Raw genomic sequence first — 27,901 nt, 5'->3', positions numbered from 1 at the left:
GGCTCATACATTAAATTAATTACCAAAGACAGGAGGACATATTTGCTATATTTATAGTTTTATTTAAGTTAGTTTTGTAAACCTAAAATGTAATTTCAGTTAGTTTTCTTTTCTTAAAAAGTATCTTCGTTTTTGTTTTATTTCGTTAACGAAATTGTGTTTTGAATTTTAGTTTTTTCGTTAGTTTTATTTAACTAAAATAAACTTTAATAGCACCTGTGTTTTTCGACACCTTCCCTTCTTACTTTGACCATCTCCAAACATTTTTGTTTTTATTTTCATTGAACTGAGTCAAATGCCATTTTTAGCATATGTCGCTGGCCACTAAAAAAAATGGACGGCGGGCCGCAAATGGCCCCCGGGCCGTAGTTTGGACACCACTGATCTATATGTATTTTTTATTTAATTAAAGAAGTACATAGGAAAAACAAAAAGCACAAAATTAAGAAAATATAATAGCATTCCCAATGAACGCTTGGTCAGTGCTTCAACTTGGTTAAATTGAGCCGTCTAAATTGTCCTGAGGTGTGAAACTGAGAGTGAATGATTGTAATATAACCTGCTTTGGCGTAAGACCGCACATTGTTATGACATGAGGTGAGTTTACAAAGTGTGTGGAAACAAAGATATTTCATACACTGGATAGAAAATAATAAATCTCGAAAAACATGCTCAACCGGTTTTTCCTTGTTCCTCACTTCCAACACCATCCCATTTCCTGTCACTTGCTCCTAATTTTCCTTCTCTCTCTCATGCTCGGCGCTTGTGTAAAACTCACTATGGTTAATGAAAAGCCCCGCAGCTCATAAATCATCATGTCACCATCTGCCACCCCGGTCCCTCTGTCTGATGGACCCTTTTCTCATACACAAATTCCACCACTTGCTTTCTGTCTTAATCTTCCCGTTTGACTTCGGGGTTGTGGTATTGGGAGCAAATTTTGTCAAACACTTAATTATGTCTTGGGAAAAAAAAAAAAAAAAAGTTAGCGTGATATTCTGTTCACTTCTGGCTTGAAGATTGTAGAAACAATCACAAAAATGGAATTATTCACTTCAAGCATGCACTTCTTATGGATGTTTCATCACGTTATGATATTTCTAAAACCAAGCAACCTTGAAGCTGAACCTTTTGTATTTACCCACTGGACTCTTTTTTTTTTTTTTTTTTTTTCTTTTAGTCATTGTCCAAAGCTCATGGCCAAGACTGAGTTAATTGGAATCATAAATTGAGATATTCCGTATTATCATTTATTATATTGAAATCTGATTTGAGTTGACTTAAAACCTGAAATTGACTCAGATGTAACTGAGTGTAACAGTGCGCATGATGGATTATTACCAATACTTCTTTTAAATTAACGTGCATAACATCAATATTGACCTGTTGCAGCTCCATTTCTAGTTGGCTTCATTTTTAGCAGATAAATAGGATGATTGATTAGTTAGTGACAGCCCTAGAGGAAATATATATATTGAATTGGTGCAATATTAGATGTTGGAAAATGACTGCAAATAAGATTTGTCAATGTGTACAGACAAAAAAAAAAAAAAGTTAAATACAATTATTAAGCAACACAGCTGTCAGTGTTCTGTATTTGCTCGTTCTATAATGAAATACAATATTTTTCTATTTTTAATAAGTTCCATCACCTCTGGCCATTCTCTTTATTCAGTTATGCTTTTTATTTTGACACGGGAGTGATTGATTTAATTAAAGTGCAAACAGCAGAATCGTATTACTACTCAAACCTCATTTAGGCACACGGCAGCTCAAACAGCTGCCTTCAATAGAATGTTATTATTTTTCTGCGCATTTTCAAAGCAGTATAGAAAATAATATTAGCATCTGAGGCTTTTTGGCATTCATCAGCGCTACTTATATCATGTTTATGACTGTTTGCCATCCTGGTGTCACCTCCCTATAACAAGATTTCTGCTTTTGTCATGCTTATCCCACTGGGAACGTTTCCATCTTATTTTACAGTCACGATAAGCCTCTTTAAAAGTCGGGCAGAACCCTGCTAATAAAATCTAACCAAAGACGGGCTCAGTCTATGCTCGGGGACTAATAGTGATAATACACTAACCACATGGCCTCAGGCCTAATACTGCTAAGTTGTGAATAGAAGTAGTTTTAGATGATGTTAGTCAGAAAGTGTCGTGGCTTTTAACGCTTTGACTGCCAAACGTTCCAAGAAACAACCCCGACACAGTGCCAGCTGATTTTTAGCATTTCCACTCATCTTTCAAGGCAAAATAAATATTGTGCGGTACGACTACATAGCTATAAAAAGTACGTTTCTACCTTATTCCGTTCTTTAGTAATCACCATATGAAAATAGGTCATTTGAGTGACATAAGCGAAAAAAAACAACAACAACAAAAAAACATGCTTTTTGTGAAGATACACTTTTTGCACAACATTGACTTTGACACTAATATTTTTTTTTGTTTAGTGACACTGTGAATTTAATAGATTTAACGTGACAAAGACTTTGATCATTCACGTCATCGTTGACAACGTTCGATTTCCTCAGATTGAAAAGAGATACAATGGTGCCATCTGCTGGCCATAGTTAGTGGGTGTTTTGGGATTCCACAACCCATTGACCAGGCAGCGCTCCACTGCCAATTGATTTAAAAAAAACAAACAAAAAAAACTTAGTAAACATTAATTAACCTTTACGACGGCATTCGCTACAATTTTAGCATACGTCATTAAACGGTTTTGGCGGTCAAAGAGTTAAAATAACTTATATCACTGCTCTTACTCTTCACTAATGATGGTTATAGATGACATGAATAATACACCTTGAGATGTTTTGACATTTCCAGAGAAGAAGAAATGGTGGTAATAGTAGGAATGGTATTAGGCTGGAATAAAATGTGCATACTCGTTTCACTGAGTGCTGCACTTTTGGCTAAATGGCGGATGGCATTTCCTAATTGACCAGATATATGAGTTGAGTGAATAGAAACTGAAAAAAAATAAATGGTTCTGGGTTATGTGGCAGTGGTAGGATTCTAGCTGGGGCACAGGGATAACGCGATGCTGAGCTAACCCTCAGCTCTGCATTAACTGGAGATAATGTGCTGAGGTTCAACAGAGAAAGAATCAATCCTTTAGTGCCGTTGTTTCTCATGCGTTCATTCAGCTTTTGTGACTATTGGAGCAGGAGCACAATCAGCAATAATACAAACATGGTTAATACACCCCTGTAGGGGTGCTTGGGCTTTTGTACAAGCATGTTAACATGTCCAGCAAGAGGGCGAACCTCGGGGATTACACCGAGCTATTAACTGGAAAAACAATTATTCTAGTGGACTATTGTAATCAACCATATTTTACACTTTAAAATTTAAATATTCTGATATTTTGTGTTACTTTATTAAGAAAGTATGTTAGTCAGTGCTTGTTAGTCATTAGGTTCATGGAAAATACTACATAATGTGTTTACGGTGTGACTACAACATTCTGACCATTGGCACAATTGAACTTAATCCAATACAAAAACTGTAACCCAAAAAAAAAAAAAAAAAAAAAAAACATTTACACACTATCTAATCATTCATTTTCAATAGGAAAGATGCAACAAAAATCACTTTATTTTTGATAAATTGAATAATCCCAAATTAGAATATATGCCTATATTTGCCGATAAAAATTCACTTAGACTTGGCTGTCATTTTTAATGTATATACTTCTACACCACAAATTGAACAGTATGGGCCCTATTTTCAGAGACATGCACTCGGCGTAAAAATTGGCAATCTTCATTTTCATATATGAATGCCTGATTAGAGGTGCAAGGTGGTCTCCAATGGTACTTCAATTATATAGTGTTTTATCCACCTTACATAGCCCTCAAAGCGCTTTATATTTGACTCCTCATGACGCAGCATCGGGAGCAACTGGGGGTGAAGTATATTGATATAATGATACCTTGACGTGGTCACAATGGCATGGGATCGAACCCACAACTTCTGGGTTGCGAGACGACCACTCTACTACGGCTCCACGCCACCCCAAATTGCCCATGTCACATGCGCGGCCGACAAGCAAAGATCTTGCTGTTTACCTGTATATTGTAAATGCATTTTGCTCGTGCCAATCTCATGCACGGACCCCAGCGCATCAATTTCTGTTTCCGCAATGTTGTTGACCATGATTTTAAAGATAATGAGGAGAGCCGCTTCGTTTGCCCAGGAGTCATCTGCATTCCATCCCACAACGGCGCACAACGACACCCCTTTATGCCCAATCCTACCTGTGCAAAGTCTAGGAAAATACCAAAATAAAAACAAATCCCACGTGCACAGTTAACTCATTTGCTCCCAATAACATGTAAATACGTGTTTTTTTTAATGTTCTAAGTGTCCCAAAGACGTATTTATACGTGTTGTTGTTGTTGTTGTTGTTTTTTATGCTAGAGCATACAGAAGGCTTTGATGCAGCCTCTCAACTGCAAAGAACGGTTGAAGACATGGTAGTTATTACACAAACGGCCAGCAGGTGGCAGCAGAGCAAAGGAGATCAACCAGGGCCATGAAGAAAAAAAAAGCTCAATTACTTACAATTTTAAATAGATTTGTGAAAACTGATGAAACTTTGCTCTCTTCTAATGCTAATTGCTGCAAAACGGAAACAGATAGAAACATACTTTTTTTCCTGATGAAAGAAGAGACTTTAATCTTTCTTTTGATAGGTTCCATACTTTTATAGCAATAGAACACAATATTCTGTGTGCCTTGCAAAATTAGTCAAAATCCAATAAAACAGCCGGGAGCGAACGGGATTGCTTCTGTGAAAATGGCTGGGAGTGAATGAGTTAAAATGTACTTTGCGCTAGACCTGCTGGCATGAAACTTGGCCCCTATATCTTATGTTTACTATAACACATATTGTTGTTCATCGTTGTTCTTAGATAAGTCAAATGTGTACAATAATTGCGTTTTCAGAATCTACATTCAAAGTCATTTGGAATACATCAATCGTGGGTGTGTGTTTATTTGCACAAATACCCTGAGATAGTCTCCATCTTGCAGAGAGAAGCTCTCAGCTTTCAGCCTGATTCCTTTTCCCTTCTCAGTGGTGATGCGGTAGATGCACTCGTGATTGTTGTCATAGTTGGAAGGGAAGTTCGGGGAGACAAGAACACCTTCTGGTCCCAGGGAGGTGGCTCCACACTCAGCTATAGCGACAGAATAAAAAGGCGCGGAGGAGCAGACAGACACGGCATGGATCAAAATGAGCGCAATTTCAGCGTATTATCTCTGAGCAGTCACAGATCCGGTTTGGCTTTCTGTGTGTCGTGTGAAAGACCACGAAAAGGGCTGAAAGGAAAAAAAAAACAGCTTCACGATAACATGAACATAGCCTACATGACAACAGCGATGAGAATCAACCAACCACAATAATGTAATGAATGTTGAATATATTTAAAAATGTTTTATAAAAAAGCAAAGTGAAATTAAAAGTCAAGATGGCACAAAATCATCTCTCCAATACTACATGGCCTCATTACACAGTATTTAATTGACATGTAAGTACAGAATGATACTGTAGGTATATTTTTGGTTGGTTTATTCAACTAGATTAGAATATATACAACCTCAATAACAAACAAATTATATTTAGACTCATCACATCTCTGACAGAAGTGAGTCTTTGTGAAGGCAGATTGGAACTCATCCTGCACGTGTTCCTAATGTTGAGTCCGGGGACTGTTGGGATCATCGATTTACTTAACAGGTGCATGATTTATCTTTGCATAGAGTGCAAATAGGTTTTTATAAAAGCAGCAAAGAACTTCTTCAAACTTTAAGAAGACCTTTTGAACAGAAAGAATGGCACTTGTGAACATCGTGACATCAATCCATCCACGTAGCCTATTTTACATATTGGAGAGAAAAATATGTCATGTTCCTATTGATATAATTGACACCCACAGAGAGAGTATTATAAATCCAATAGTGTTACCATTAATGGGTAAATTGCATAAAAAAAGCACATGGAGGGATGAATGACAGACGGAAAGATTGAGGTGGAAACATAAGGTAAACAAGAGGCTTTTTTTAAAATATGCATGGATAAATTAGAATAGGGAAAACAGGAGTGACTTGCGTTTCATAACGCTCTAATGATCTCCCCATGGAGAGCCTGTTGCAAGGCAGGAAAGCGAGAATGAGGGACATTTACAAAGTGGTTGCACCCAGTCAAGTCCTCTGGGCGCCTTCCAAATAATATTAGAGCAGTGAGGTCAATTCCTCTTTGTTTGTTGTCAAGTGAAAACATTTGGGTTTGACATCAAATTAAGTCGGCTCATAATTATGAGACAAAAGATAAAAAAAAAAAAATAAAAAAAATCAGGTTTTATTCCCTAATCCCTAGTACTGAAAACTTCAATTAAAAAATAATTTCATTAAAATAATGCCGTTAAAGCCAACAATTTTGTTGACAATATGTTCTATGCGCTCCCACTAGTCTAAATCTTTGCGTTTGTGGAATATGAATTAAGCAGCAAAATCCAGCTGTTTTTATCCATCTCAGGGGGCGGCCATTTTGTCACTTACTGTCGACTGAAAATGACATCACAGTTGCTACGGGTCACGGAACGCCCAATCACGACTCACCTGTGTTCTGAGTTTGGTCATGTGATGTTTGCGAGCTGAGCTGTGATTGGCCCGAGAAACTACGATGTCATTTTCAGTCGACAGCAAGTGGCTGTACAAGGTAAGATGGCTATAAAATGGATAAAATAAAAAAAAACAGGAAGATTTTTCTGCTTTATTCATATCACACGAATGCAATATTGATCTGAATGTTGTGTTTAGACTAGTGGGGCTGCACAGAACAAATTGACAAGAAAATGTTTGGGTTGACTTCCCCTTGATGCTTGTAACCTGCTGCCTTTACCAATCATTGGCGTTCTTTTTTATTTTTTTTCCCCAGGCTTTCACTGCAGGTTGCTGTTGGGGTTGGAGGGTCAAGTGGTACCTCAATGTTGAGGACCTAATACTATGCCCTGATGAATGCCCTAATTGAAAACACATGCACACCCATATCCTTAAACTGAGTGTAAACATGCACAAGTATTTATTGAATGACTGATGTTATACGACAGACCTAAGTAAGAAAATATACACATTCCAATACATTTGCTCAAGAAAAAATTGTGTTAGTCAACTTTGGACGTCAAACCAAATAAGTTCGGTCACCAGCAAAATTCAAGGATGTGACTTCACTGTCCCATTATGTTTGGAGGTCAGTGTATTAAACTAAGCAGATAAGTTTGATTTCAGACAGAGTCCAACAAAAACTCTTCATAGATTAGGACCTTTCCTATGGTCGCAATAACCTTTCAACGGCCAACCAGGAGATTGCTAAATTCCCATTTGGTCACCTGTAAAATGCTACAACTACACAAACAGCCGAGTCAAGAAAAAAAAAAAAAAAAAAACTCAAGTCACACAAGGACGAAAATATATTTGGAAGCTACCAATCACCCTGAGGATGAACTTCTCTTAAATTGACATTTAAAAAAGATGCTTCTGAATTTTGTCACCACGAAGGAATAACTGAAAACGAATGTTCTTCTGGAAAACTTTGAAATAATACAATCTGTCTTGATTTGCCATAATTTGGTGTGTCTTTTGTCTCACCTATACATCTGGGCAGCGAGTTACTCCACACTCGCCTGCCTCCACCGAGACAGGTGATCTTGCTGTCTCCCTCGAGTCGGTAACCGTGGAAACAAGAGAAGGCAAGCGAGTCCCCAACTTGAAATCGGAAACCTGTACGTCTGCTGAAAGCCGGAACGCCCGGGTCCTCACAAGGCTCTAAGTCGTATTCTACAGATTTGGAAGACATCAGGCAAACAATTAGAGAAACACTTGCATGGAAAATACACATAACCTTCGGGATAGTCCTCTGTTCTGCATCACACTCAACGTGCATGTCCCGATTAATCCATCCGTACAGCTCAACCTCACAAATCCCAGCTGAGTTTTGGGCGAGAGGCGGTATATATCTTACACATAAATGTATGCAATCAAAAATGTGAAAATGGTGTTCTCCTACCTGAGAATGTGATATTAAATCCCTCGTAACTCATGGAGAAATCTGATATGAACCGTAGCTGAGCGCTAAAATTCCCAAAAAGCCCCGCTTTGACACTAGGGGGCAGCACGGAGCCAGTCAGTCGGGCCACCGGGACCAGAAAATTTTCGTTCTCTGTGATGGACAGGTAGTCGTGGTTCTCCTCCAAATGGAAAGTATGGAAGACCAGGTGAACTCCTGTTGAAGAAAAATGGTTGCGTGGAGGTCACAAAATCGATTTTAGTGGAAGCTAATTGCACACATTGCGGAGAAGCTAACATCAAAAATACATTCAATTCACCTATTTTAAATAAAACTATGTACATATACTATACAAGAGAGAAGTTAAGAGCTATGTTTTAACTCTTTTACTGCCACACATTATCAAAAAACTTTGCTATGAGATGAGCAAGGCTTCGATCATTCACGAAAAGAGTTACAATGCTTCCATCTGCTGGCCATAGTTAGTTAGTTTTTGATTCCACAACGCATTGACCAGGCAATACTGCACTTAGACGTTGCACTGAGGTAAAAGTGAAAAATAAAAAAAACTTAGTTGACGTCATTTAACGTTTATGGCAGCATACGTCCTGATTTTACTAATCATTATTAAACGTTTTTGGCGGTCAAAGAGTTCATGTGCAGCAGACCCTAGTTTGAGAACAGTTAGGGTTATAATAATAGGTTTAGGGTATATTATTTTCACAACATTTCATAATATAAAGCATGTCAATTATATTGTTTTCTGCAAAATGTTTTGTACTAATTCTCGTGCAATGCATGCGATCTGTAATCCAATTGGGAACTCTGATGACAACAGTATAAATCATATTTTTGAACATCAAATACTCTATCACGAATACCAGCACCAATTTAAAAATAGAAATCTCAATATCAGATAAATTATGTAATCGTATAAGACTGTTTAATAATGTGAGCTGTTTCCGTTTCTAGCATATTTTAGTCAAGGACTTGGGAATCCTATTAAAGTCTGGAGCATAAAGTCATCAAAAGAACAAAGTACATGAACTCAACCCATGTTGGTTATATTTCAATTATGCACAGAAAATACATATTTTAACTGCCACGATCTTAATAAAACTGCATGAGTGCATAAAGAATCGGGATTACTATTGTGAATTTTGAGATCTATGCTCATGACGTGTTTCAGAGTTCAACAGAAACAACAAAAGAGAAGAATACTTATAATAATAAGTAGATTAAAAGCGTAAACTAGGTTTCAATAGAATTTTTGCGGCTTTTATTAAGCTTGTGTGTCTGCATGAGATTGAATGCTCAAAGACTGACTAACTGATGCATCAAGTGAGGCATCGAGTTCCCCGTATAATGCTTAATGCCATTACAAAGGCTGAAACGAATCATCTTTGGGGTCACAGATTCTGTCAAATCAAGTTCACATTTTTTTTTTTTTTTTTTTTATTCTTTATTTATAACTTTTCAGACTTTAACAGATAGGTACAATTCACACATTCAAGAATATGCATATCGTCATTCATCTCTCTAGAAAAACAAACAAGTCCCATCTAAAAAATAAAACAACAACAACAACTGCTAAAAAAAAAACAAGAAGAAAAAAAACAAAAAAATACTAAACAATATAACCAATATAGCATCAAGAACATCAGGGAGTGACCATAAATATTTTCCAGATTATCCTAATTTAGAATTAAAGTGGGCTTTTTTATTTCAATGTACCGTAACCATTTTTCAAGTTCACATTTTTAACTAAGTTGCACCTTCTCTTTTGCTATCAACTTTCAAAGACAATCCTGTCTTATTATGGTGGACTATATTTCTCATCTGCTTCCTGACTGCCTTGGCCGCCAGAGAATATATTTTAAGCCTAGTTCCAACTCAGCTCACTATGTTAGCTAACATAGCTATCAACATGTTTTTAGCAGCAATAGTGTAAGTGTGTAAAGGAAATTTAGTCAGGAAGAGGAGGAACAAATTACAATGTATTCTTTTGAACTCTTACCTTTACCATGAGACACCTCTATGGTCCAGGTGCAGTTCAGAGAATTGGGGTAGAAGTCAGGAAATCCCGGCGAAAGAATCGTGCCCATTTTCCCAAACACGTAGCCTCCACACAGAGCTATGGAAGAACGGAAATTACGTTTAAAGCCTGGAACATTACAGTAAATAAGTATCAGTATATTAAAATTGCTGTCTGGTCAGAATTTAATGACAGATTCCCCACAAGAAAATGTCAACTTACTGGACCACCATCAAGATATATTCGATTTGTCACATGTGCAAAACGTATTATTGCTGAACCTTTTGTGAACTGAAATGTGATGTTGTCATGACCACGCAAAGATGTAAAAACGTAGGCAGCGAAGAGGACTGGACGTGCAAATGACGGCAATGGATATTTTTAAATCCAACACCCATTCGACATCACATTGTGTTCTTTATAAGTTCTTTTCATAGTCGCACATAAAGCTTGGTAAAAATAAGTACTGCTGATTTAAAAAAAAAAGTTTGACACTTTGAAGCTATTATCTCGTCCATGTGTAAAGAGCGGCTGTTTCCCCTCCGAATCCTTTTATTTATCCACTGTTTTGCTGCTATCTTCACCCTTGTCATATTTCAAAATAGTTGAGTTGCAGTTGCAGATCTCTTTTCATTCTTTTCCCAACCAGCTGTGATAAAGTACCATCATGTTCATCACTCTCGTGTCAGAATTTAGCTTAAGCTGGGACATCGTCTGACTAAATGACCCTTGTTGAAAGAAACATTTGCGTGCAGACGTTATCTGCTGTGTGAAAGCGCATACTTAAGGGATAGAAAATGATACCGGTGAAAGAGGAAGGAGATGGATTGTTAATGCATGTGTGTGAGGAGAAATAATAACAACAGAGTGGCAGACACATAACGATATACTTGTTTTTTTTCTCCGGAAACAAACAACAGAAACAAATAGTATGTCATTCCGTCCTTATTCCAAGTCTTATTTTCATATTCAAAGATAATATTCAGATATTACGCTTTGATGGCTTTTCCTTTGCGGGTAAATGTGCCTATTAGGTTGTATGTTTACTGGCCATAATTTCCACAAACCATTTGTGCACAGTTAAATAGGATATCCAAAATATTAAAAACACGTACAACGTCAAGATGCTAACGTAGCAGCTTTCTAAATCGAGCGATACAATCCCGCAAAGGCAGAATGCTTCATACAGCTCTTGTCAGATTGCAAACACGGAGCTAGAAATAAATCTCGGTATTCGCTTAACAGGATCTTTGAGGACACTCATTCTAGGGTGACCATATTTTAATTTCCCAAAAAAGAGGGCACTCTTTTTGTCAAATGAATAATAACATTCTAAGTCCAGCCTTTTTTTTTTAATTTTTGTCCCAAGACCTACTTTTCCAGCAGCTGTTTTTTTTTTTTTTTTTTTTTTTTTAAATGAGGTGGGGGGGAATCGATCTCTGGTTCAGGAGCCTAGAGTGCTACCAGTGAGCTAAAACTTTGGGCCGCCAAAACAGCTCAGCACCGTATTCAAACACCCAGAGAGTGAGGTACATAAAAAGCGGATCTCCTTATTTTCTTATTAACACATCTTTTACTATGCAACAGTAATACCATGCACACACAAAATCCGCCGTTTTTCCTCCCTTCACCCCTTGTGATCGACCTGGAAGCATTCCACGGTCTCAGAGTCAACAACGCGGTGCACTCCCATTTGTTGCGGAAAGCATCAGTCATATTCAACACATGCTAATTTGTCCCATGAAAAACGATGTAAATCAGGCATTTTCATAAATTGGAATCCTCTCCACCCGGACAGAATGTAAAAAAAAGTAGACATGTCCGGACAAAAGAGGACATTTGGGTCACCCTAACCTATTCAGGTCCCGAAGTTAACTCATTCACTCCCAGCCATTTTCACAGAAGCAGTCTCGTTCGCTCCCGGCTGTTTGACTGAATTTTGACTGATTTTGCAAGGCCCACAGAATATTGTGTTCAATTGCTATAAAAGCATGGAACCTACCAAAAGAAAGATTAAAGTCTCTTTTTTTTCATCAGGAAAAAAAAAAAGTACTTCTGTTTCCGTTTTGCAGCAATTAGCATTAGAAGAGAGCTAAGTTTCATCAGTTTTCACAAATCTATTTAAAATTGTAAGTAATTTAGCTTTTTTTCTAGATGGCCTTGGTTGATCTCCTTTGCTCTGCTGCCACCTGCTGGCCGTTTGTATAATAACTACCATTTCTGCAACCGTTCTTTGCAGTTGAGAGGCTGCATCAAAGCCTTCTGTTTGCTCTAGCATAAAAAAAAAAGCAAAAAAAAAAAAACTAAAACGTACAAATACGTCTTTGGGACACTTAAAACATAAAAAAAACAACAACAACCTTATTTACACGTTATTGGGAGCAAATGAGTTAACAACAATCGCCAGCTAAGACAGCCATCACAACTCAGTCAACCATCAGCAAACATCAACAGCTAACGTAGTACTAGCTAGTAACATGTTTTTTTTTTTTTTGGCAGCAAAAGAATAAAATTGTACAAGTGTCTGTGTGTCCCCCCCCAAATGAAGTAGCTTTGATGTAGATGAGCTATTTTTGTCATTTTATTGTATCTTAACTTACTGCATTTATCTGGTGGGCAAATAACCTAAATGTATTGTCGAAGCGCTTCTATTTTAGCTTACTCCAGTTTACAAGAAGCTTGCCCAAAACTGTCTCGTATTGGATCCCCTTAAATTATGCACGTGCACATAATAAAGTGTATGGTATCTACAAATGGGATTATATTGTAATTTGCATGCACTGCTTAGAGTATAGCTCAGGGAGACAGATTTCATTTCCTTCTTTCCAATCTATTTCTCAGTGGGCTTTGCAATTTATTCACCAATGGTTCAGTGCCGAGTTGTGACATCCTGTTGTATCACGGCGCCTTAGCCAAATGAAGAGGCACTCAGGAAAAAAAAAAAAAAAAAAAAAACACCTATAAAATGCAATAATAATATAGTGAGGTGTCTCTATTATAGTTAATGGAGCATGTGTTGGTTCAGGCAGGGCGCAAAGCTGACAAACTTGCAATCTCAGCTGATCCAGCGCCAGCCCACATCAGCTGATCATTCAATTATTTTCCTTCTAAGTACAGAATTGGCTTAGGTGATTCCCTTCCATCATGCATGAACGCTATCGTTAAAATAAATAAATAAATAAATAAATAAATAAATAAATAAATAAATAAATAAATATATCAATTGTAAAGTGGTCCTGACTAGTGTTGTTCCGATACCGATACTGGTATCGGTAGAGGTGCCGATACTGCATGAAAACAGCGGTATCGGTATCGGTGACTACTCACAAGTAACATGCCGATACCATTAATTCCAACTCTAATATAGGATTTTGGATGCAGCATCTTGCGTCTTGCTGGTGCACGACATTCACTGGTATGTGACATGTTCACTGCATGCCGATCTAAGATATCCTATTGGGCCTTGAATGCTCTGAACCAATGGCAGGACAGCTTTTTCATGTTGAGGAAAATAAAAACCTTAAGTATCGGTATGGTATCGGTATCGGCCGATACTGCAAAGCTGGGTATCGGTATCGGTATCAGGAGCTAAAAAACGGTATCGGAACAACACTAGTCCTGACTGAACTATTACAGTATTTATGTTTTGTTTTTGTTTTTTTGCCTTGGCTTGAATCTAAAAGGCAAACATCTAAATATGTCTTTGTATATTCGTAGTCAACCAAGAGTCAAACGGTTCTTGAAGATGGAAGCGTTAATATTAAAGTATACAGAACAAACAGACCGGTGCCTACTGTTTTGACTCCCATCACCCACGAGCGAGTAGTTTGTCAGAACCCTCGACAACAGAGCAGAAAAAAAAATAAAAAATCCCAACCACAGAGGAGACAGAAGGAGCAGACACACATCAAGGCAGCTCTAACTACCTGTGGGTATTCTAACTGGGCCTTAAACCCACCAGGACGAGAAGGGCAAATGCAGCCTACCCTGGGGATATAAACAGGAGGTGGAATGTGGTGGTCCCTTATGTAGCTGTTTTGACGGATAAACTCGGAAGGTTTTTCCTCTGAACATAAAACAACGATGCACTTCAAACCCAGCAACACCCTGAGACAAAAGGTGGTCCACCCTAAGGACAAAACCCTTGCAGGCAAACTCAGCAGTGTTGTTTATTCAGTGTAGTGCACGAGTGACGTGACCTTGACATTTAGGAGACAAAGTCATGGGGCCTTTCACATTCACATGTCATGTTATGCAATTGCCCCAAGCAACGATGTATAAAATCAGACAAAGAAAATCCAAGTAAACACAAACTGTGTTTTTTTTAGATGGTTATTTGATTAAGAAAAAAATAAATAAAAAAGTACCGTATTTTCACGACTATAAGGCGCACCGAAGAGCCTTCAATTTTTTCAAAAGCTGACCATGCGCCTTATAATCCAGTGCGCCTTATATATGGAACACTATTGAGCCGCAACGGGTCTCGCTGTCAAGACGCTATCGGTGACCCTGCACGATCGGTGACACGCATGCGCAGAAGATCCCGCCATCTTGGATCGCTAGCTAATACTAATACTTTACCTCAGAGAAAATAATAAAACAGCTGTTTATTCATTTTGGGAGTGAATGGAGTTGTCAGAAAGCTGCTTTGTAATCTATTAATAAAGTTGGACTGACCTATATTACTGTTTTGTTGACATTCCCTTTAGCGCAGCACCATCTAATGGATGCATAACGTAACCCCAGCCTCTACTGTAGTGCCTTATATCTGGAAAAAGTTTTAAAATATGTAATTAATTGAAGGTGCGCCTTATAATGCGGTGCACCTTATACATGGAAAAAGTTTTAAAATGTCATTCATTGAAGGTGCGCCTTATAATGCGGAAAATACGGTACTTGCTCAACTTTAATTTTTTTTTTCTTCACTCACTCATTCACACACGCAAGCTTCTGTGAGTGAGTGAGTGAAAAAAAAATAAAAATAATCCGCACGTGCTTTCAAATTGCCGCGGGAGTGACGTCACGCAACTGACACGTTCGCCCGGCCCCGTTTGCGACACGCCACGCCCCCGCTCTGCGATTGGCTGGAGCAGTGTAAACACTGTCTTTCCACAGAAACGTCCCGCTGTTTACAAAACAAACACAAAATGACAAACTACAAGCTTTGAAAGGAAGAAATCACCACCAAAGATTAACATAAATCCAGATGTATAGACTGAGAGAAAGTTAAAGTGTGTACATCCTGTATTTAAAAAGTGCATTTTCCTGAGTGAAACCGGCATACTGGGCCTTTAAATATTGCATTTTAAGGTTGCCTGGGTTATCTTCGTCTGATATTTACATTTCTTTGATGATTGTGCGTGCGTGTGTGCTTTGACTCTTGCCTTGGCAGTTGCGATAGGCGCCATCCAGTTTTCCCGTAACCGGTGAACGGGATAAGCAATGTTTGACAAAATGATCACCCACAAACCAGTGAGACATCATTGTAGGGCAAATTGCTGACCTCATCAGTGTTGACACGTTGATGCTGAGTGTTGCTTATTATATTGCAGCATTGTTTAAAAATGATCAAGCATGCCTCAAGGTGTAGTTGCCTCTCGAAATGAAGAGGAAAGTAATACGGCTGAACTAAAGGGCCTATGAGTGGCCAAGCAGTAGTGCCTCTTGACCTGAATAATGTCTTTCAATATTCAACCTGGGCAAATGTTCATTTCCGGAGTATGGACGGGTGATGCTTAATTGCAATGGAAGATTGCAAAAACGTCTTTACACACTACAGTGATATCAGTTGCTGGGAAAACAAAAAACACACTGCTCAGGTAGTAGACGTGTGATGATGCAGATTAGTCAACACACAGCTGGCAGCTGCAGGAGGTGCCACTCTAAAAATGCAACCGTGGCCAACAAAAAGTGCTGCTGTAGATCTGAGGGCCATTACAGATATATTACCTTTCGTTTAAACTACATGCACTGCTGAGCAACTAATGCAAAAAGTCATTTTTAGTTGCAATCTTTTGGCTTTGCATTGAGACAGGCAGTTAAAGTTGCACATTCAGAAGTCAAACCACACTAGAACCTCCAAAGTTCAACCAAAACTTGTTGGGGGAAAAAAATGTGCCTCAAGCATCAAGCATCAAGCATCATGTTCGGGAGAACTAGAGCATCTTTCTAAATCATTATCTATTAAAAAAATAAATAAATAATAATAATTAAACTAATCATAATAATATAGTAAACAAATTATACACTCCTCAAGTCTTTTTTTTTTTTTTTTACTTTTTGATTTGAATATATTTTTTTTGCAATCAATGCAATGAAGTGTTTACGGCATTGACAGTTTTAGCCGAGAAGTAATAAATTAACAATACATGTGAGGCCTGATATTTAGTCTGAATGAATTATAGCAAAGAATTACATATTAAAAATGAACCATTTAAATCAATTTTTTATAAATTTCCAGGCAAACTAAACATCAGAACGTTTTAGCCACATAACTGCAAAAGTTTTCATACATTGGCAGAATTTATGAAACAACGGCAGTTTTGGGGGAAAATATGACTGATGACTGAATGGGGACCGTGTCATTATTTTCTTCATTGCTATGTTTTGATTATTCTGTTCTGAAACGCCGTCTGGTTTAATTTGAGTCCAAATAAAAATACATGTTTTGTATGATTGCTCATGTTTTCTTTAAAAATTGGTACCCAAGTCATCTTTAACTAATTTACTCCCAATAACGTATAAATACGTTTTTTAATGTTCTAAGTGTCCCAAAGACGTATTTATACGTTTTTGTTTTTTTTTATGCTAGAGCATACAGAAGGCTTTGATGCAGCCTCTCAACTGCAAAGAACGGTTGCAGAAATGGTAGTTATTCCACAAACGGCCAGCAGGTGGCAGCAGAGCAAAGGAGATCAACCAGGGCCATGTAGAAAAAAAGCTCAATTACTTACAATTTTGAATAGATTTGTGAAAACTGATGAAATTTAGCTCTCTTCTAATGCTAATTGCTGCAAAACGAAAACAGATAGAAACATACTTTTTTTTCCTGATGAAAGAAGAGACTTTAATCTTTCTTTTGATAGGTTCCATGCTTTTATAGCAACAGTACACAAGATTCTGTGGGCCTTGCAAAATCAGTCAAAATCCAGTAAAATAGCCGGGAGCGAACGGGATCATTTCTGTGAAAATGGCTGGGAGTGAATGAGTTTTTAATGTACTAATATAATGTACTGTACTTTTTGTTATTTTCCAAAAATTCTAACCTGACTTAGGCAAATATGCTTTTAGGCAAACGGCGTTCTGCCTACACTTCTGAGCGCACGCAACTTTATATGAGAATGAGTCCCACCAAAAATCACATCAGTTATTTACGCAAGAAATATTATCCCCCTGTAGGTTTCAAGGGCCGTACAACCACGAAGGATCCTCACCGTCGCAGCTGGGAAGAGCGTGACTCCACTGATGATTCTGCTCGCAAACGACGGGCTCCTGATCACTCAGAGTATATCCTGGGTCGCATGTAAACGAGACACGAGAGCCAATGGAGAAGCTGCTGTCATGGCGACGCCCATTCACCGGAATGCCAGGGTCAAGACAAGAGTCGGACTCCATTTTCACACCTGGAATTCATATGACACATGCATCGTTATCTCAGAGTCAACAGGGTCTGAGCAAGCGTGAGCGTACATGACAAACGCGCCATTACCTACTCGTAACCACGAGACTTCAACACAACCTCAATATTTTTCAACCTATGTCGACTAAATTGCATTTCCCGGACCAATTCTTACTCTCATATCGGATGCTGAAGCCGGCCGCAGAACGACTGTTGTCAGTGGTGAACAACAGGAACAAGAAGTTGGAAGTGGAGATCAGGAAATGAGGCGCCTGGGTTCCGTGGTATTCGCCGATCAAGGGGGAGGAGGATGAGGGACCGTCCCTGATCTCCAGTGTGTCATAGTTGACTTCCGTCTGGAACCTGAAAAGATGCAAGTCAATCGTTGAGTTTAAAAAAAATGTTCAAAAATAAAGTTCAAGAGTATTATTTGGATCAGACGTGAACCGGTACAATTGCAGAAATGAAATGAAATGTTCTTTTGATTCCATTGTGAGGGTGATGAGGGTTGTATGTGCGAGTAAGATGATGAATTGTTGCGGTGTGCGCAATTACTGTTTGAAACAAGATGTAAAGAATAAGGGGTAGGATTTGATAAGTTTTTAACTTCTTCCTACTCCTTTTGGACATGTAAACAATTTCTAATGATTGTTATGATTTTTTTCTCTCTTTTCTTCCTCTTAATTTTTACTTGCTATTTGTTTATGTTTATATGTTATGTTCACATGTTCAATAAACTTCAAACTTAAAAAAAACAAAAAAACCTGGACAACCATACAAGAATTGACCAGAAAATTTTTTATTTACAATCTAAAGTTGCCAGTTCATTAGAATATTCAACAGATTTAAGACTGGGTTGGAGTATTTGAATGTCAAGCTAACAACTGGAACTAGCTTCTTTATAAATAAGCAACAGGTGAGTACTTGTTAAGTGACCACTTCCTGCCTGCTTATATTCCAAACCAAGAGACAATCCAACTTTTTTAAACAACTTCCTCGGACTCGAGTGGCCGCGACTTCAGAAAGCTATCATTATGAAAGAGTAAACATTTTAAGGCTGGACTGTTATTTGAATGAAATTAGCAATTGGCTGGAATAGAAAACAATATGGCGCACTATCAAAGAACACACGCTGTAATCTAAGATGACTTGAACATTTCCATACAAAATCAAAACTCGCCTCTGCACAATACATTTGCATAAACGCAATCCTCCGCAAATGGAATGCCTTATAGGCTGTGAGGCTGATGTGGCCTTTATGTTTAAGTTCCAAAATAGATAGATTTCATCCATAGCAATTTCATGCTATGCTGCTTCTGCTTATGGCTCAATGCCATAAGGAAAAGTGAAACTCCAATATTAATCATTTACTGCGCCACATACAACTTTTACATTTATCTGAGCATCTCCTAGCACCTGATTAAATGAAAGAGTGACTGCAATTCCCATAAAAAATTGCATGTGAATGCTAAAAAAAAAAAAAAAAAAAAAGTCTCAGGAATGCTGTCATGAAACCAAAACCTAAACAGAAAAAAACATAACTAAGTAATATCATCACAGCATGCTCACAATGTAAGTAATCCTAATTATTAGGGATGTTCGATTCCACTTTTTTTCAGACCGATACGATTCTCAGACTCTCAGTACTCACCGATACCGATGCCAACTGCCGATATCAGTAGTACATTTTAACAAATAAAATAAAAAATCACTAAAAGATATTTTTAAACAAATATATTTCCTTTAATTTTGACCCAAAAAAAACAGCACAGTCACTCTTCAATAGTCTTAACGCTCAAAATAAAACACAAAAAAGCTCTTTTAGTTTAAGATTCACAATTTTGAAGTATTTCCAAAACCGGTGAAGTTTTGGTGAAAAACTGCTGCAAGCTAGCGCCACTTACAGGCAAGGAGGACTCACTTAACGTCTTCCCCCTCTGCCATCGCTCGCTTGTACTCGTCTGCGCCACGAGTACTCGAGTACTTGAAAAAAAAAGGCTGGTATCGGCCCGATACCGATACCTGGTATCGGTACTCGCCCATCCCTAATAATTATATTACGCAAATATAGCATGAAGGCGCACTGGATATATTGGTGAGAAAATTTGCAACATCAGGCTACTGTTATCTTACACAAAAACAGATTTTCACTACTCAACTCAACTTAAAGAGAGACAATAACCAGATTTAAAAAAAAAAAAAAAAAAAAAGTTCAAGACCAGTGATCAAAGTTTGTGTTTTCAGTCTCAAAAGTCATAAATGTCATAAATGCAAAGACGAGTAATAACTGTTGTTATGTTATTGTATTAACAAATAGCATATCTGCTGGTTGTAACCAGTAGTGCACTCACAATTAATCAATAAATTAAACTCACAAAGGTTTATTGGCGTTTAAATAATCAATTATTATGACTAGTGTGGTTCCGATACTGTTTTTTGGCTCCCGATACCGATACCGGTACCCAGGTTTGCAGTATCGGCCGATACCGATACCATACCGATATTTAAGGTTTTTTTTCCTCAACATGAAAAAGCTGTCCTGCCATTGGTTCAGAGCATTCAAGGGCCAATAGGATATCTTAGATCGGCATGCAGTGAGCGTGTCACATATCAGTGAATGACATGCACCAGCAAGACACAAGATGCTGCATCCAAAATCCTATATTAGCGTTGGAATTAATGGTATCGGCATGTTACTTGTGAGTAGTCACCGATACCGATACCACTGTTTTAATGCAGTATCGGCACCTCTGCCGGTACCAGTATCGGTATCGGAACAACACTAATTATGACCATATGGTGTGCAATTGATCCCTTAAATGTGGACAAATGTGGGGGGAGTCACATGTATGCTACCCTTGCTTTAAAAAAAAAAAGTGCAAGGGAATCCTTTGTGTTACAATATCATGAGCTGTTCATTGCTGCTCATCGGATTTAGTGGCACGCCAGAGAAAAGATGCCTGTGAATTAAAACTAAAATGGCACCTGTCAAAGTGTATCTTCACAGCGTGATCCGCTTGCGCTTCAATCACCCACTGGCAGTTGAGAGAATCCTTATAGAAGGAAGGCCAACCGGGAGAGAGAAGAACTCCGGTCGGAGCAGTGAGATGGCCTCCACATGGAGCTACAGTGACAAGAAGGAACACAGAGGGGGGGAAAAAAATAAAAAATAAATAATCATCTTCCTTTGATTGATTTGGTGTCTTGTGGTACACGAGCCCCTTTTTCATATCTTCAACAAAGCTATCATTTGATTCATTTTAACACCCTTCAAAATGTTTAAATTGCAGGTATTCAAATTCATAAATAATTGTGTTCCGAGTTGTACACATTCAACAGTGCAGCCCAAATAATTACAGCTTCATTTTTGGAGGGGAAATCAGTCTAATTTTCACACCATATTTTGACAGAATGTCTTCTCTTTTTTTTCTCTCTTTTCTGGCAGGGACCAAAGTTTACATCTGCATGCATGAAATGAAAGCAAAGAAGTTCAAATCCATTTAAAATTAATTAAAACATTTAAACAAATGAATAAAGTATTTTATGTGTTGTTTAATACTCTTGGCACATTGTCAAGTTAACGTGCTGTAGTGTTCAGATTGCCTTTAATTAAAACACAGTTGTAGGAGAACACACATTAATAAGAACGCTATCCTTAGAAATGGTGATAAATTAGTTTGTTAAAATGTTATCAAGCGTGGCCAGCAGCAAAAGTAAGTATGTGACTTCTGTTAACAAACAGTGAGCTTACACGGGAGCCCAAATGCTTTGCTTTTTCGTGGTCAAGTTATAAGTAGGATCACCTCATTAAGGATATTTTTGGCTTCAAAATAAGGCTCACTTTCTTATATGTACTGAAATGGTAAATGCTAGACTCTTGAAGTACACACAAATAAAAAATAAAATAAAAAAATAGAATATACAACTAGTTTGCCTACACTTTGTTAAATATGATCTTCAAATAATTAGCAATGTTAATCTGTTTATATATTGCACATCTACAGTATTTCAAAGTGGAACCCGCATCCTGTAACGTAGCTATTACACAATTCTGACATCCAATTATAATAAAAAAATAAATGGCCTTTTCCTTCTTGTCCAATTCAAATGCTGCATAATATTCTTCCCCTACTATGTATTTAATGAGTTAGAAACTCTCGTTGTTATTATTGTGGATGACACAAACTTAATTGGAGACAGATATATGCAGGACTTTTGCTACATTCGCTGTGGATTAATTATTACTTACACTTTTGACCTACACTATATGTTCATCAAATGTATGCTGTGAGCAAATAATGAATACATATCCATCTTTTTTTTTTCTGCCCCAGAAACAATGCAAATGCAAATCAAAAAAGGTTGTCGGAAAGGTTGCGGGCTAAAATATGAGGATGTTAAGTGTATAGAATTTCTACTGTGTGTGAGTTTAGACCAAGAAGGAGACATATTAGAGAATATATTTTATACTATACCAAGGGGAATATTTCAAACAGCAACACGGTACTTATGCATTGCAAAAAAAAAAAACAGAAGGCGTGTGTTTACCTTCACAGCGAGGCACAGCCGCAGACCAAACAACATTTCCATCTTGAATGATGCAGGTGACCTGGTCCGACCCCTGTACATTTCATTTTTTGTCAGATTTACAAAGGCTTTCCGCTTGGTTCATGTTCATGCAAAAAGTCCTTCTAATCTTTACTGGATTTCTGTAACATTTTAATAGCAATTACCTGCGTCCTAATGAATCCTTGGTCACAGCGGAAAGCGACAGAGCTGCCAAGCTGAAACTGGTCTCCATACCTTTGCCCGTTGACAGGAACACCAGGATCGTGGCACTCATTCTGGCCAAATGCTTCAATGAAACACAATTAGAAACAAGTTTATATTGTAGATATAAAGTATGATATTTTTCTATAAACTTAGCATTTTCACATTATTAACTCATTTGCTCCCAAAGACGTATTTATACGTTTTTTTTTTCTTTTCTTTTTTATGCTCGAGCATACAAAAGGCTTTTATGAAGCCTCTGAAGTGAAGAGAACGCTTGAATCAAAAGTAGTTATTACAAAAACGGCCAGCAGGTAGCAGCAGAGTATAAGAGATCAACCGGGGCCATGTTGCAAAAAACTCTTTTCCCCACTGTTTTAAACAGATTTGTGAATAATGATTAGCTATCTTCCAAAGCTAATTGCTGCAAAACAGAAACATAAAAATATATATTTTTTTCCTAATGAAAGAAGACATGCTAAACCTTCTTTTGGTAGGTTCCATGTTTTTACAACAAAGAGAACACAATATTCTGTGAGCCTTTGCAAAATCAGTTAAAATCCAGTAATACAGCTGGGAGTGAATGAGTTAATTATCAAATAAGTGCTTTGTGGTGGTAACTAACTAACTAACTAACTACATAATACAAAATATATGCTCTTTGCATATACCGTTCTTGCTATCTATGGATAATGCTAGCAGTTTGAGTAATTCAGGAAAAGTTTTGATTTTTTAGTTTTCAATTCTGTGCATGTAACGCTGTCACGTAGTCAGTTTTCTAGACTGCTCTTTTGTTGATGTTCCCTCTTCACATCCTGTGTTGTTGTTTTTTTTGTCTCTCATCAGTTACTGTTCACCTGCTCCTGATCTTTGCCTGCCGTATTGGAATTTTCTGGAGTTTTCAACCTTGGAGCAGAATGTTTTTCTTCCTCTGCTGCCTGTCGACTTCAGTGAAATCTTTGTTCAGCTTAACTCCTGCCTGCATATTGTCTTTCTGCGTTTGGGTCTTTCTGTCTGATACCGTGACAGATGCTACAAAAAAAAACATTTCTATTCGATAAGGATGCTGAATGTAAACGTACTGCATGTAGAAGGGCAAATCAAAAACTAACCGGAAAGCTAACAATATTATGGTCATAATTAAAAAGTGTCTCATATCAAAAGAGAGGCATGAACAACATGCACGTACTTGTATAGCTGATATTGAAGCCTTTCCCAGTATTGGAGTGATCTGACTGAAATTCCAGTCTCATGATGTGCCCGTGTGAAGCGATCTGGGATGGTACATCCTTTCCAGAAAATGTTCCAAATGTGGTAGGTTCAGATAGACCTGAGAGGAAAACAAACATCAAATATTATTCATGCTATGTAATGTACATATACATTGTTTTATATATATGAATTTTAAATGTGCATTTTCTGGCTATCAAGCACAGGATAACCACAGATCCAAAACACTCCAGCCACAAGCAAATGATTAACTCATTTGCTCCCAATAACGTGTAAAAACTTTTTTTCTTTTGTTTTAAGTGTCCCAAAGACGTATTTATACGTTTTTTTGGGGTTTTTTTATGCTAGAGCATACAGAAGGCTTTGATGCAGCCTCTCAACTGCAAATAACGTTTGCAGAAATGGTAGTTATTACACAAACGGCCAGCAGGTGGCAGCAGAGCAAAGGAGATCAACCAGGGCCATGTAGAAAAAAAGCTCAATTACTTACAATTTTGACTAGATTTGTGAAAACTGATGAAACTTAGCTCTCTTCTAATGCTAATTGCTGCAAAACGGAAACAGAAACATACTTTTTTTTTTCCTGATGAAAAAAAGAGACTTTAATCTTTCCTTTGATAGGTTCCATGCTTTTATAGCAATAGAAAACAAGGGCCTTGCTAAATCAGTCAAAATCCAGTAAAACAGCCGGGAGCGAACGGGATTGCTTCTGTGAAAATGGCTGGGAGTGAATGAGTTAATAAAGACTTCAACCCTTGCAATGATTAAAAATGACTAAAGGACTAAAAGTTGATACTCCCAATGTGACGTTATGACTATACACGCTACAGCATATTAATTATTTTATCCCTTTTGAACTCGAGTGACTCACGGAGGGACCTGAAGTTTCACGCGCCAGCCAGATGTCACTGATTCATGCAACAGGTCGGTGAGCCGATGACAGTTTCTACAGAAGCAGCCTTTGAATGCACCTGACTGACAATAAAGGGATCATGATGCCCCTCATCATTACAGCAATTTGACCCAAATGTGTCTTCTGATATTAATCCCAGCACAATCACGTCTCCGTGACAGAAAGCCTAATTCAAAGTATTGATCATGTCCTTGGAGACCTGTGATGCATAATGCTACAAGAGCTCTTCAAGGACGGACTGTATCCCTATTTCATTAAGTAGAAAATAGTGCGCGCCTTCCGTGGTTATGTACGAATGTTTGTGCAAAGTAGCTTCGTTTCGTCAGAGATGAGATTGAATCACAGCATATGATGATTTTCTATGATTCTATCAAATGGAAGCTGCTAGGGGTCGTCAGGGGCTCCAATGAAACCCAAAAGAGAAATCACTATTGTGGGCAGGATTGTGCTCAGATATGCATTATCCACAAAAGTGGAAATGTGTGGTCCTGCAACGGCAATAATTAGAGTTGGGCATCATCATTGACTGGAATTGATGATTGATGTAAGTATGGAGGACCAAAACTGCCAAAATTCGAAATAAATAAATAAATAAATGACTAAAAGTGAAAATAAAAATGAATGTAAAAAATATTATTCCAAAATTATATCTTAAAAAATATATATATAAATGGAAATAAATCCATTTTTATTTTAACTTTTTGTCATTTATTTATTTATTTATTTATTTATTTATACATGTATTCATTTATTTATTTGGTCAATTATTTATTTATTTATTTTTAATTTTGGCAGTTTTGGGCCGTACAGCCAAGTGGAAATGTTATTCAAATGAGGGGGCGGTCCAAAAAGTGTGTCTTGGGTTGGACTCCGCCGTTGCAAACTGCCTGTCATTGGCCGAGTGAGCAGCTCGGCGAACAAGGAAGTCTCGCCGGCTTGCAATGGGACGCTCCAGCAATGGACGACGATCTTATCCACCGTCTGATCTCACTTGTTGTCTAACAACTCAAGTCGTAAGTTGACGTGACGGTGGACACGATCACTCGGCCAATGACAGGCAGTTTGCAACGGCGGAGTCCAACCCAAGACACGCTTAGGACCGCCCCCTCATTTGAATAACATTTCCACTTGGCTGTACGGCCCAAAACTGCCAAAATTAAAGAGAAGGATCGTGTACACTCACCGCGATCGACAGAAGAAATCATGCTTTCACTTTATGCTCCGTCTGTGCGTCGCATTATCAAGCATTCGCTGAAAGTGCTGAAGCACACGCCAAAAGGTGGGCGCTTCCATCAATCATCAATTCCAGTCAATGACGATGCCCACCCCCGATAATCATCAATATCAAGTTTTGTACTTTGATATTCATTTTTATGAAACAACATTATTTAGTCATTACATTTCCATGACATTCAAATTATTCTTGGAAATCAATTTGCTGAATGTGCGAATGAGTAGTTACAACGATCATTTACTTTTTAAAAACCTAGAAAATGAAATGGGTCTCTCTCTGTGATCGTTCCTTCAGAAAAGCATTCATACTTAAATTAATTATCAGAACTGCGATAACTGAAAAGCTATCTGAATTAAATACTGTGAGCTTGCTGTATAAATGTTTTTTGTAATAAGCAAGGGAATTATGATTAACAACTTACTAACATAAAAACTTCACAACGTTTAATCACACTCAATTTTTAAAATCGAATTAAGTAAATCTTAGTGGAAAAAAGCCACTCTGATCCCCATTATTCATATTCATACTATGTGATTTGAGAATTATATGATAATTGTTCCTGACAGTCATTGTAATGCAACATTTGTCTAATAAAATTGGAATGCAGATAAATCCCGTGTTTCCGTATTGTCTACATATACCTTTACCATACAGTCAAAAACAGTAACTATTCCTGATTGATACAAAGTGAAGTCAACCGGAATACTTTGGTCCCTTGAAACTTTAATTTCAGTTTACCCTGCGCAACAGTCCTAATTGCCCTGCAATTTTCAAAAACATTGTCAGAGAGATCAAAATCTTTGCAGACAAGTTTATCGCCAGTCAATTAAACACAACTTTTTCCTGTAATGAACAGTCAGTCACAAGGCACCTCAACTTGATTCGGTTTCTGTCACGAACCTAGAAAACAATGGGCAACGACGTTCAAGTTGTGCTGTGCTCTGAGCATAATGGCAAATGTCTTTTTTTTTGTGCAAAACAATGAAACAATTCAAATAATAGAATAAAATGATCATGTGCTTTATCAGCTAACTATTTCTTAATTAAATATAAGTATCAGCACAGTTATGTAGCAAAATAGCATGACTTGAAAAAAAAAATGCAGTGTGCATATTAAGAGAATGTTCATGAGGTATCACACGATTGAATAAAAATTGAAAAAACTAAAATTTCTAAGAATATTTTTTGACCTTGCTCATCTGCACATCAACCTGTAAAAATCTATTATTAAAGGCACAGTCTTCCGTTTTCACTCAGGAAAATGCACTATATAAATACAGGATGTATACACATGAACTTCTCAGTCTACACCTCTGGGCTTCTGTTAATGTGTGGTGGTGATTTTTCCTAAACCCCCACCGCCCCCCACTCACTCACTCACTCACTCACTCACTCACTCACTCACTCACTCACTCACTCACTCACTCACTCACTCACGCACGTAAGCTTGTGTGAGTGGGTGTATGGGTATACATCCTGTATTTATATAGTGCATTTTCCTGAGTGAAAACGGAAGACCGTTGCCTTTAACCAATAGTAATTAATCAATGAAAAAGGACCAGATTATTATCATCTATTATGTCTCAATATACAATTTTCATTATTTTCATCACTTGTATTATTTTATTAACTCATTTGCTCCCAATAACGTGTAAATACGTTTTTTTATGTGCTAAGTGTGCCAAAGACGTATTTATATGTTTTTTTTGAAGGCTTTGATGCAGCCTCTCAACTGCAAAGAACGGTTGCAGAAATGGTAGTTATTACACAAACGGCCAGCAGGTGGCAGCAGAGCAAAGGAGATCAACGATTTGAATAGATTTGTGAAAACTGATGAAACTTAGCTCTCTTCTAATGCTAATTGCTGCAAAACGGAAACAGATAGGAACATACTTTTTTTTCCTGATGAAAGAAGATACTTTAATCTTTCTTTTGATAGGTTCTATGCTTTTATAGCAATAGAACACAATATTCTGTGGCCCTTGCAAAATCAGTCAAAATCCAGTAAAACAACAGGAA

General features: G+C 37.6%; 1 protein-coding gene across 1 annotated transcript in view; it reads right to left on the bottom strand.

The window, feature by feature from the left end:
- Positions 1 to 27,901, bottom strand: part of LOC144017967 (CUB and sushi domain-containing protein 1-like) — a 454,419-nt gene that overhangs the window by 111,142 nt on the left and 315,376 nt on the right. Inside the window, exons 16-25 of the mRNA XM_077519995.1 lie at positions 23,695 to 23,835; positions 22,469 to 22,590; positions 22,284 to 22,356; positions 20,721 to 20,859; positions 17,911 to 18,098; positions 17,551 to 17,739; positions 10,100 to 10,216; positions 8,083 to 8,298; positions 7,665 to 7,853; positions 5,025 to 5,194 (exon numbers count right to left, since the gene is read on the bottom strand). Of these exons, the coding sequence (XP_077376121.1) occupies positions 5,025 to 5,194; positions 7,665 to 7,853; positions 8,083 to 8,298; positions 10,100 to 10,216; positions 17,551 to 17,739; positions 17,911 to 18,098; positions 20,721 to 20,859; positions 22,284 to 22,356; positions 22,469 to 22,590; positions 23,695 to 23,835 (1,544 nt within the window). The remainder of the gene's footprint in view (positions 1 to 5,024; positions 5,195 to 7,664; positions 7,854 to 8,082; positions 8,299 to 10,099; positions 10,217 to 17,550; positions 17,740 to 17,910; positions 18,099 to 20,720; positions 20,860 to 22,283; positions 22,357 to 22,468; positions 22,591 to 23,694; positions 23,836 to 27,901) is intronic.

The sequence above is a fragment of the Festucalex cinctus genome, chromosome 4 (assembly GCF_051991245.1).
Source record: "Festucalex cinctus isolate MCC-2025b chromosome 4, RoL_Fcin_1.0, whole genome shotgun sequence".
NCBI classification, from domain to species: Eukaryota; Metazoa; Chordata; class Actinopteri; order Syngnathiformes; family Syngnathidae; genus Festucalex; species Festucalex cinctus.
The sequence above is the reverse complement of the archived record's forward strand: the minus strand, read 5'-3'. Positions and strand labels throughout refer to the sequence as shown.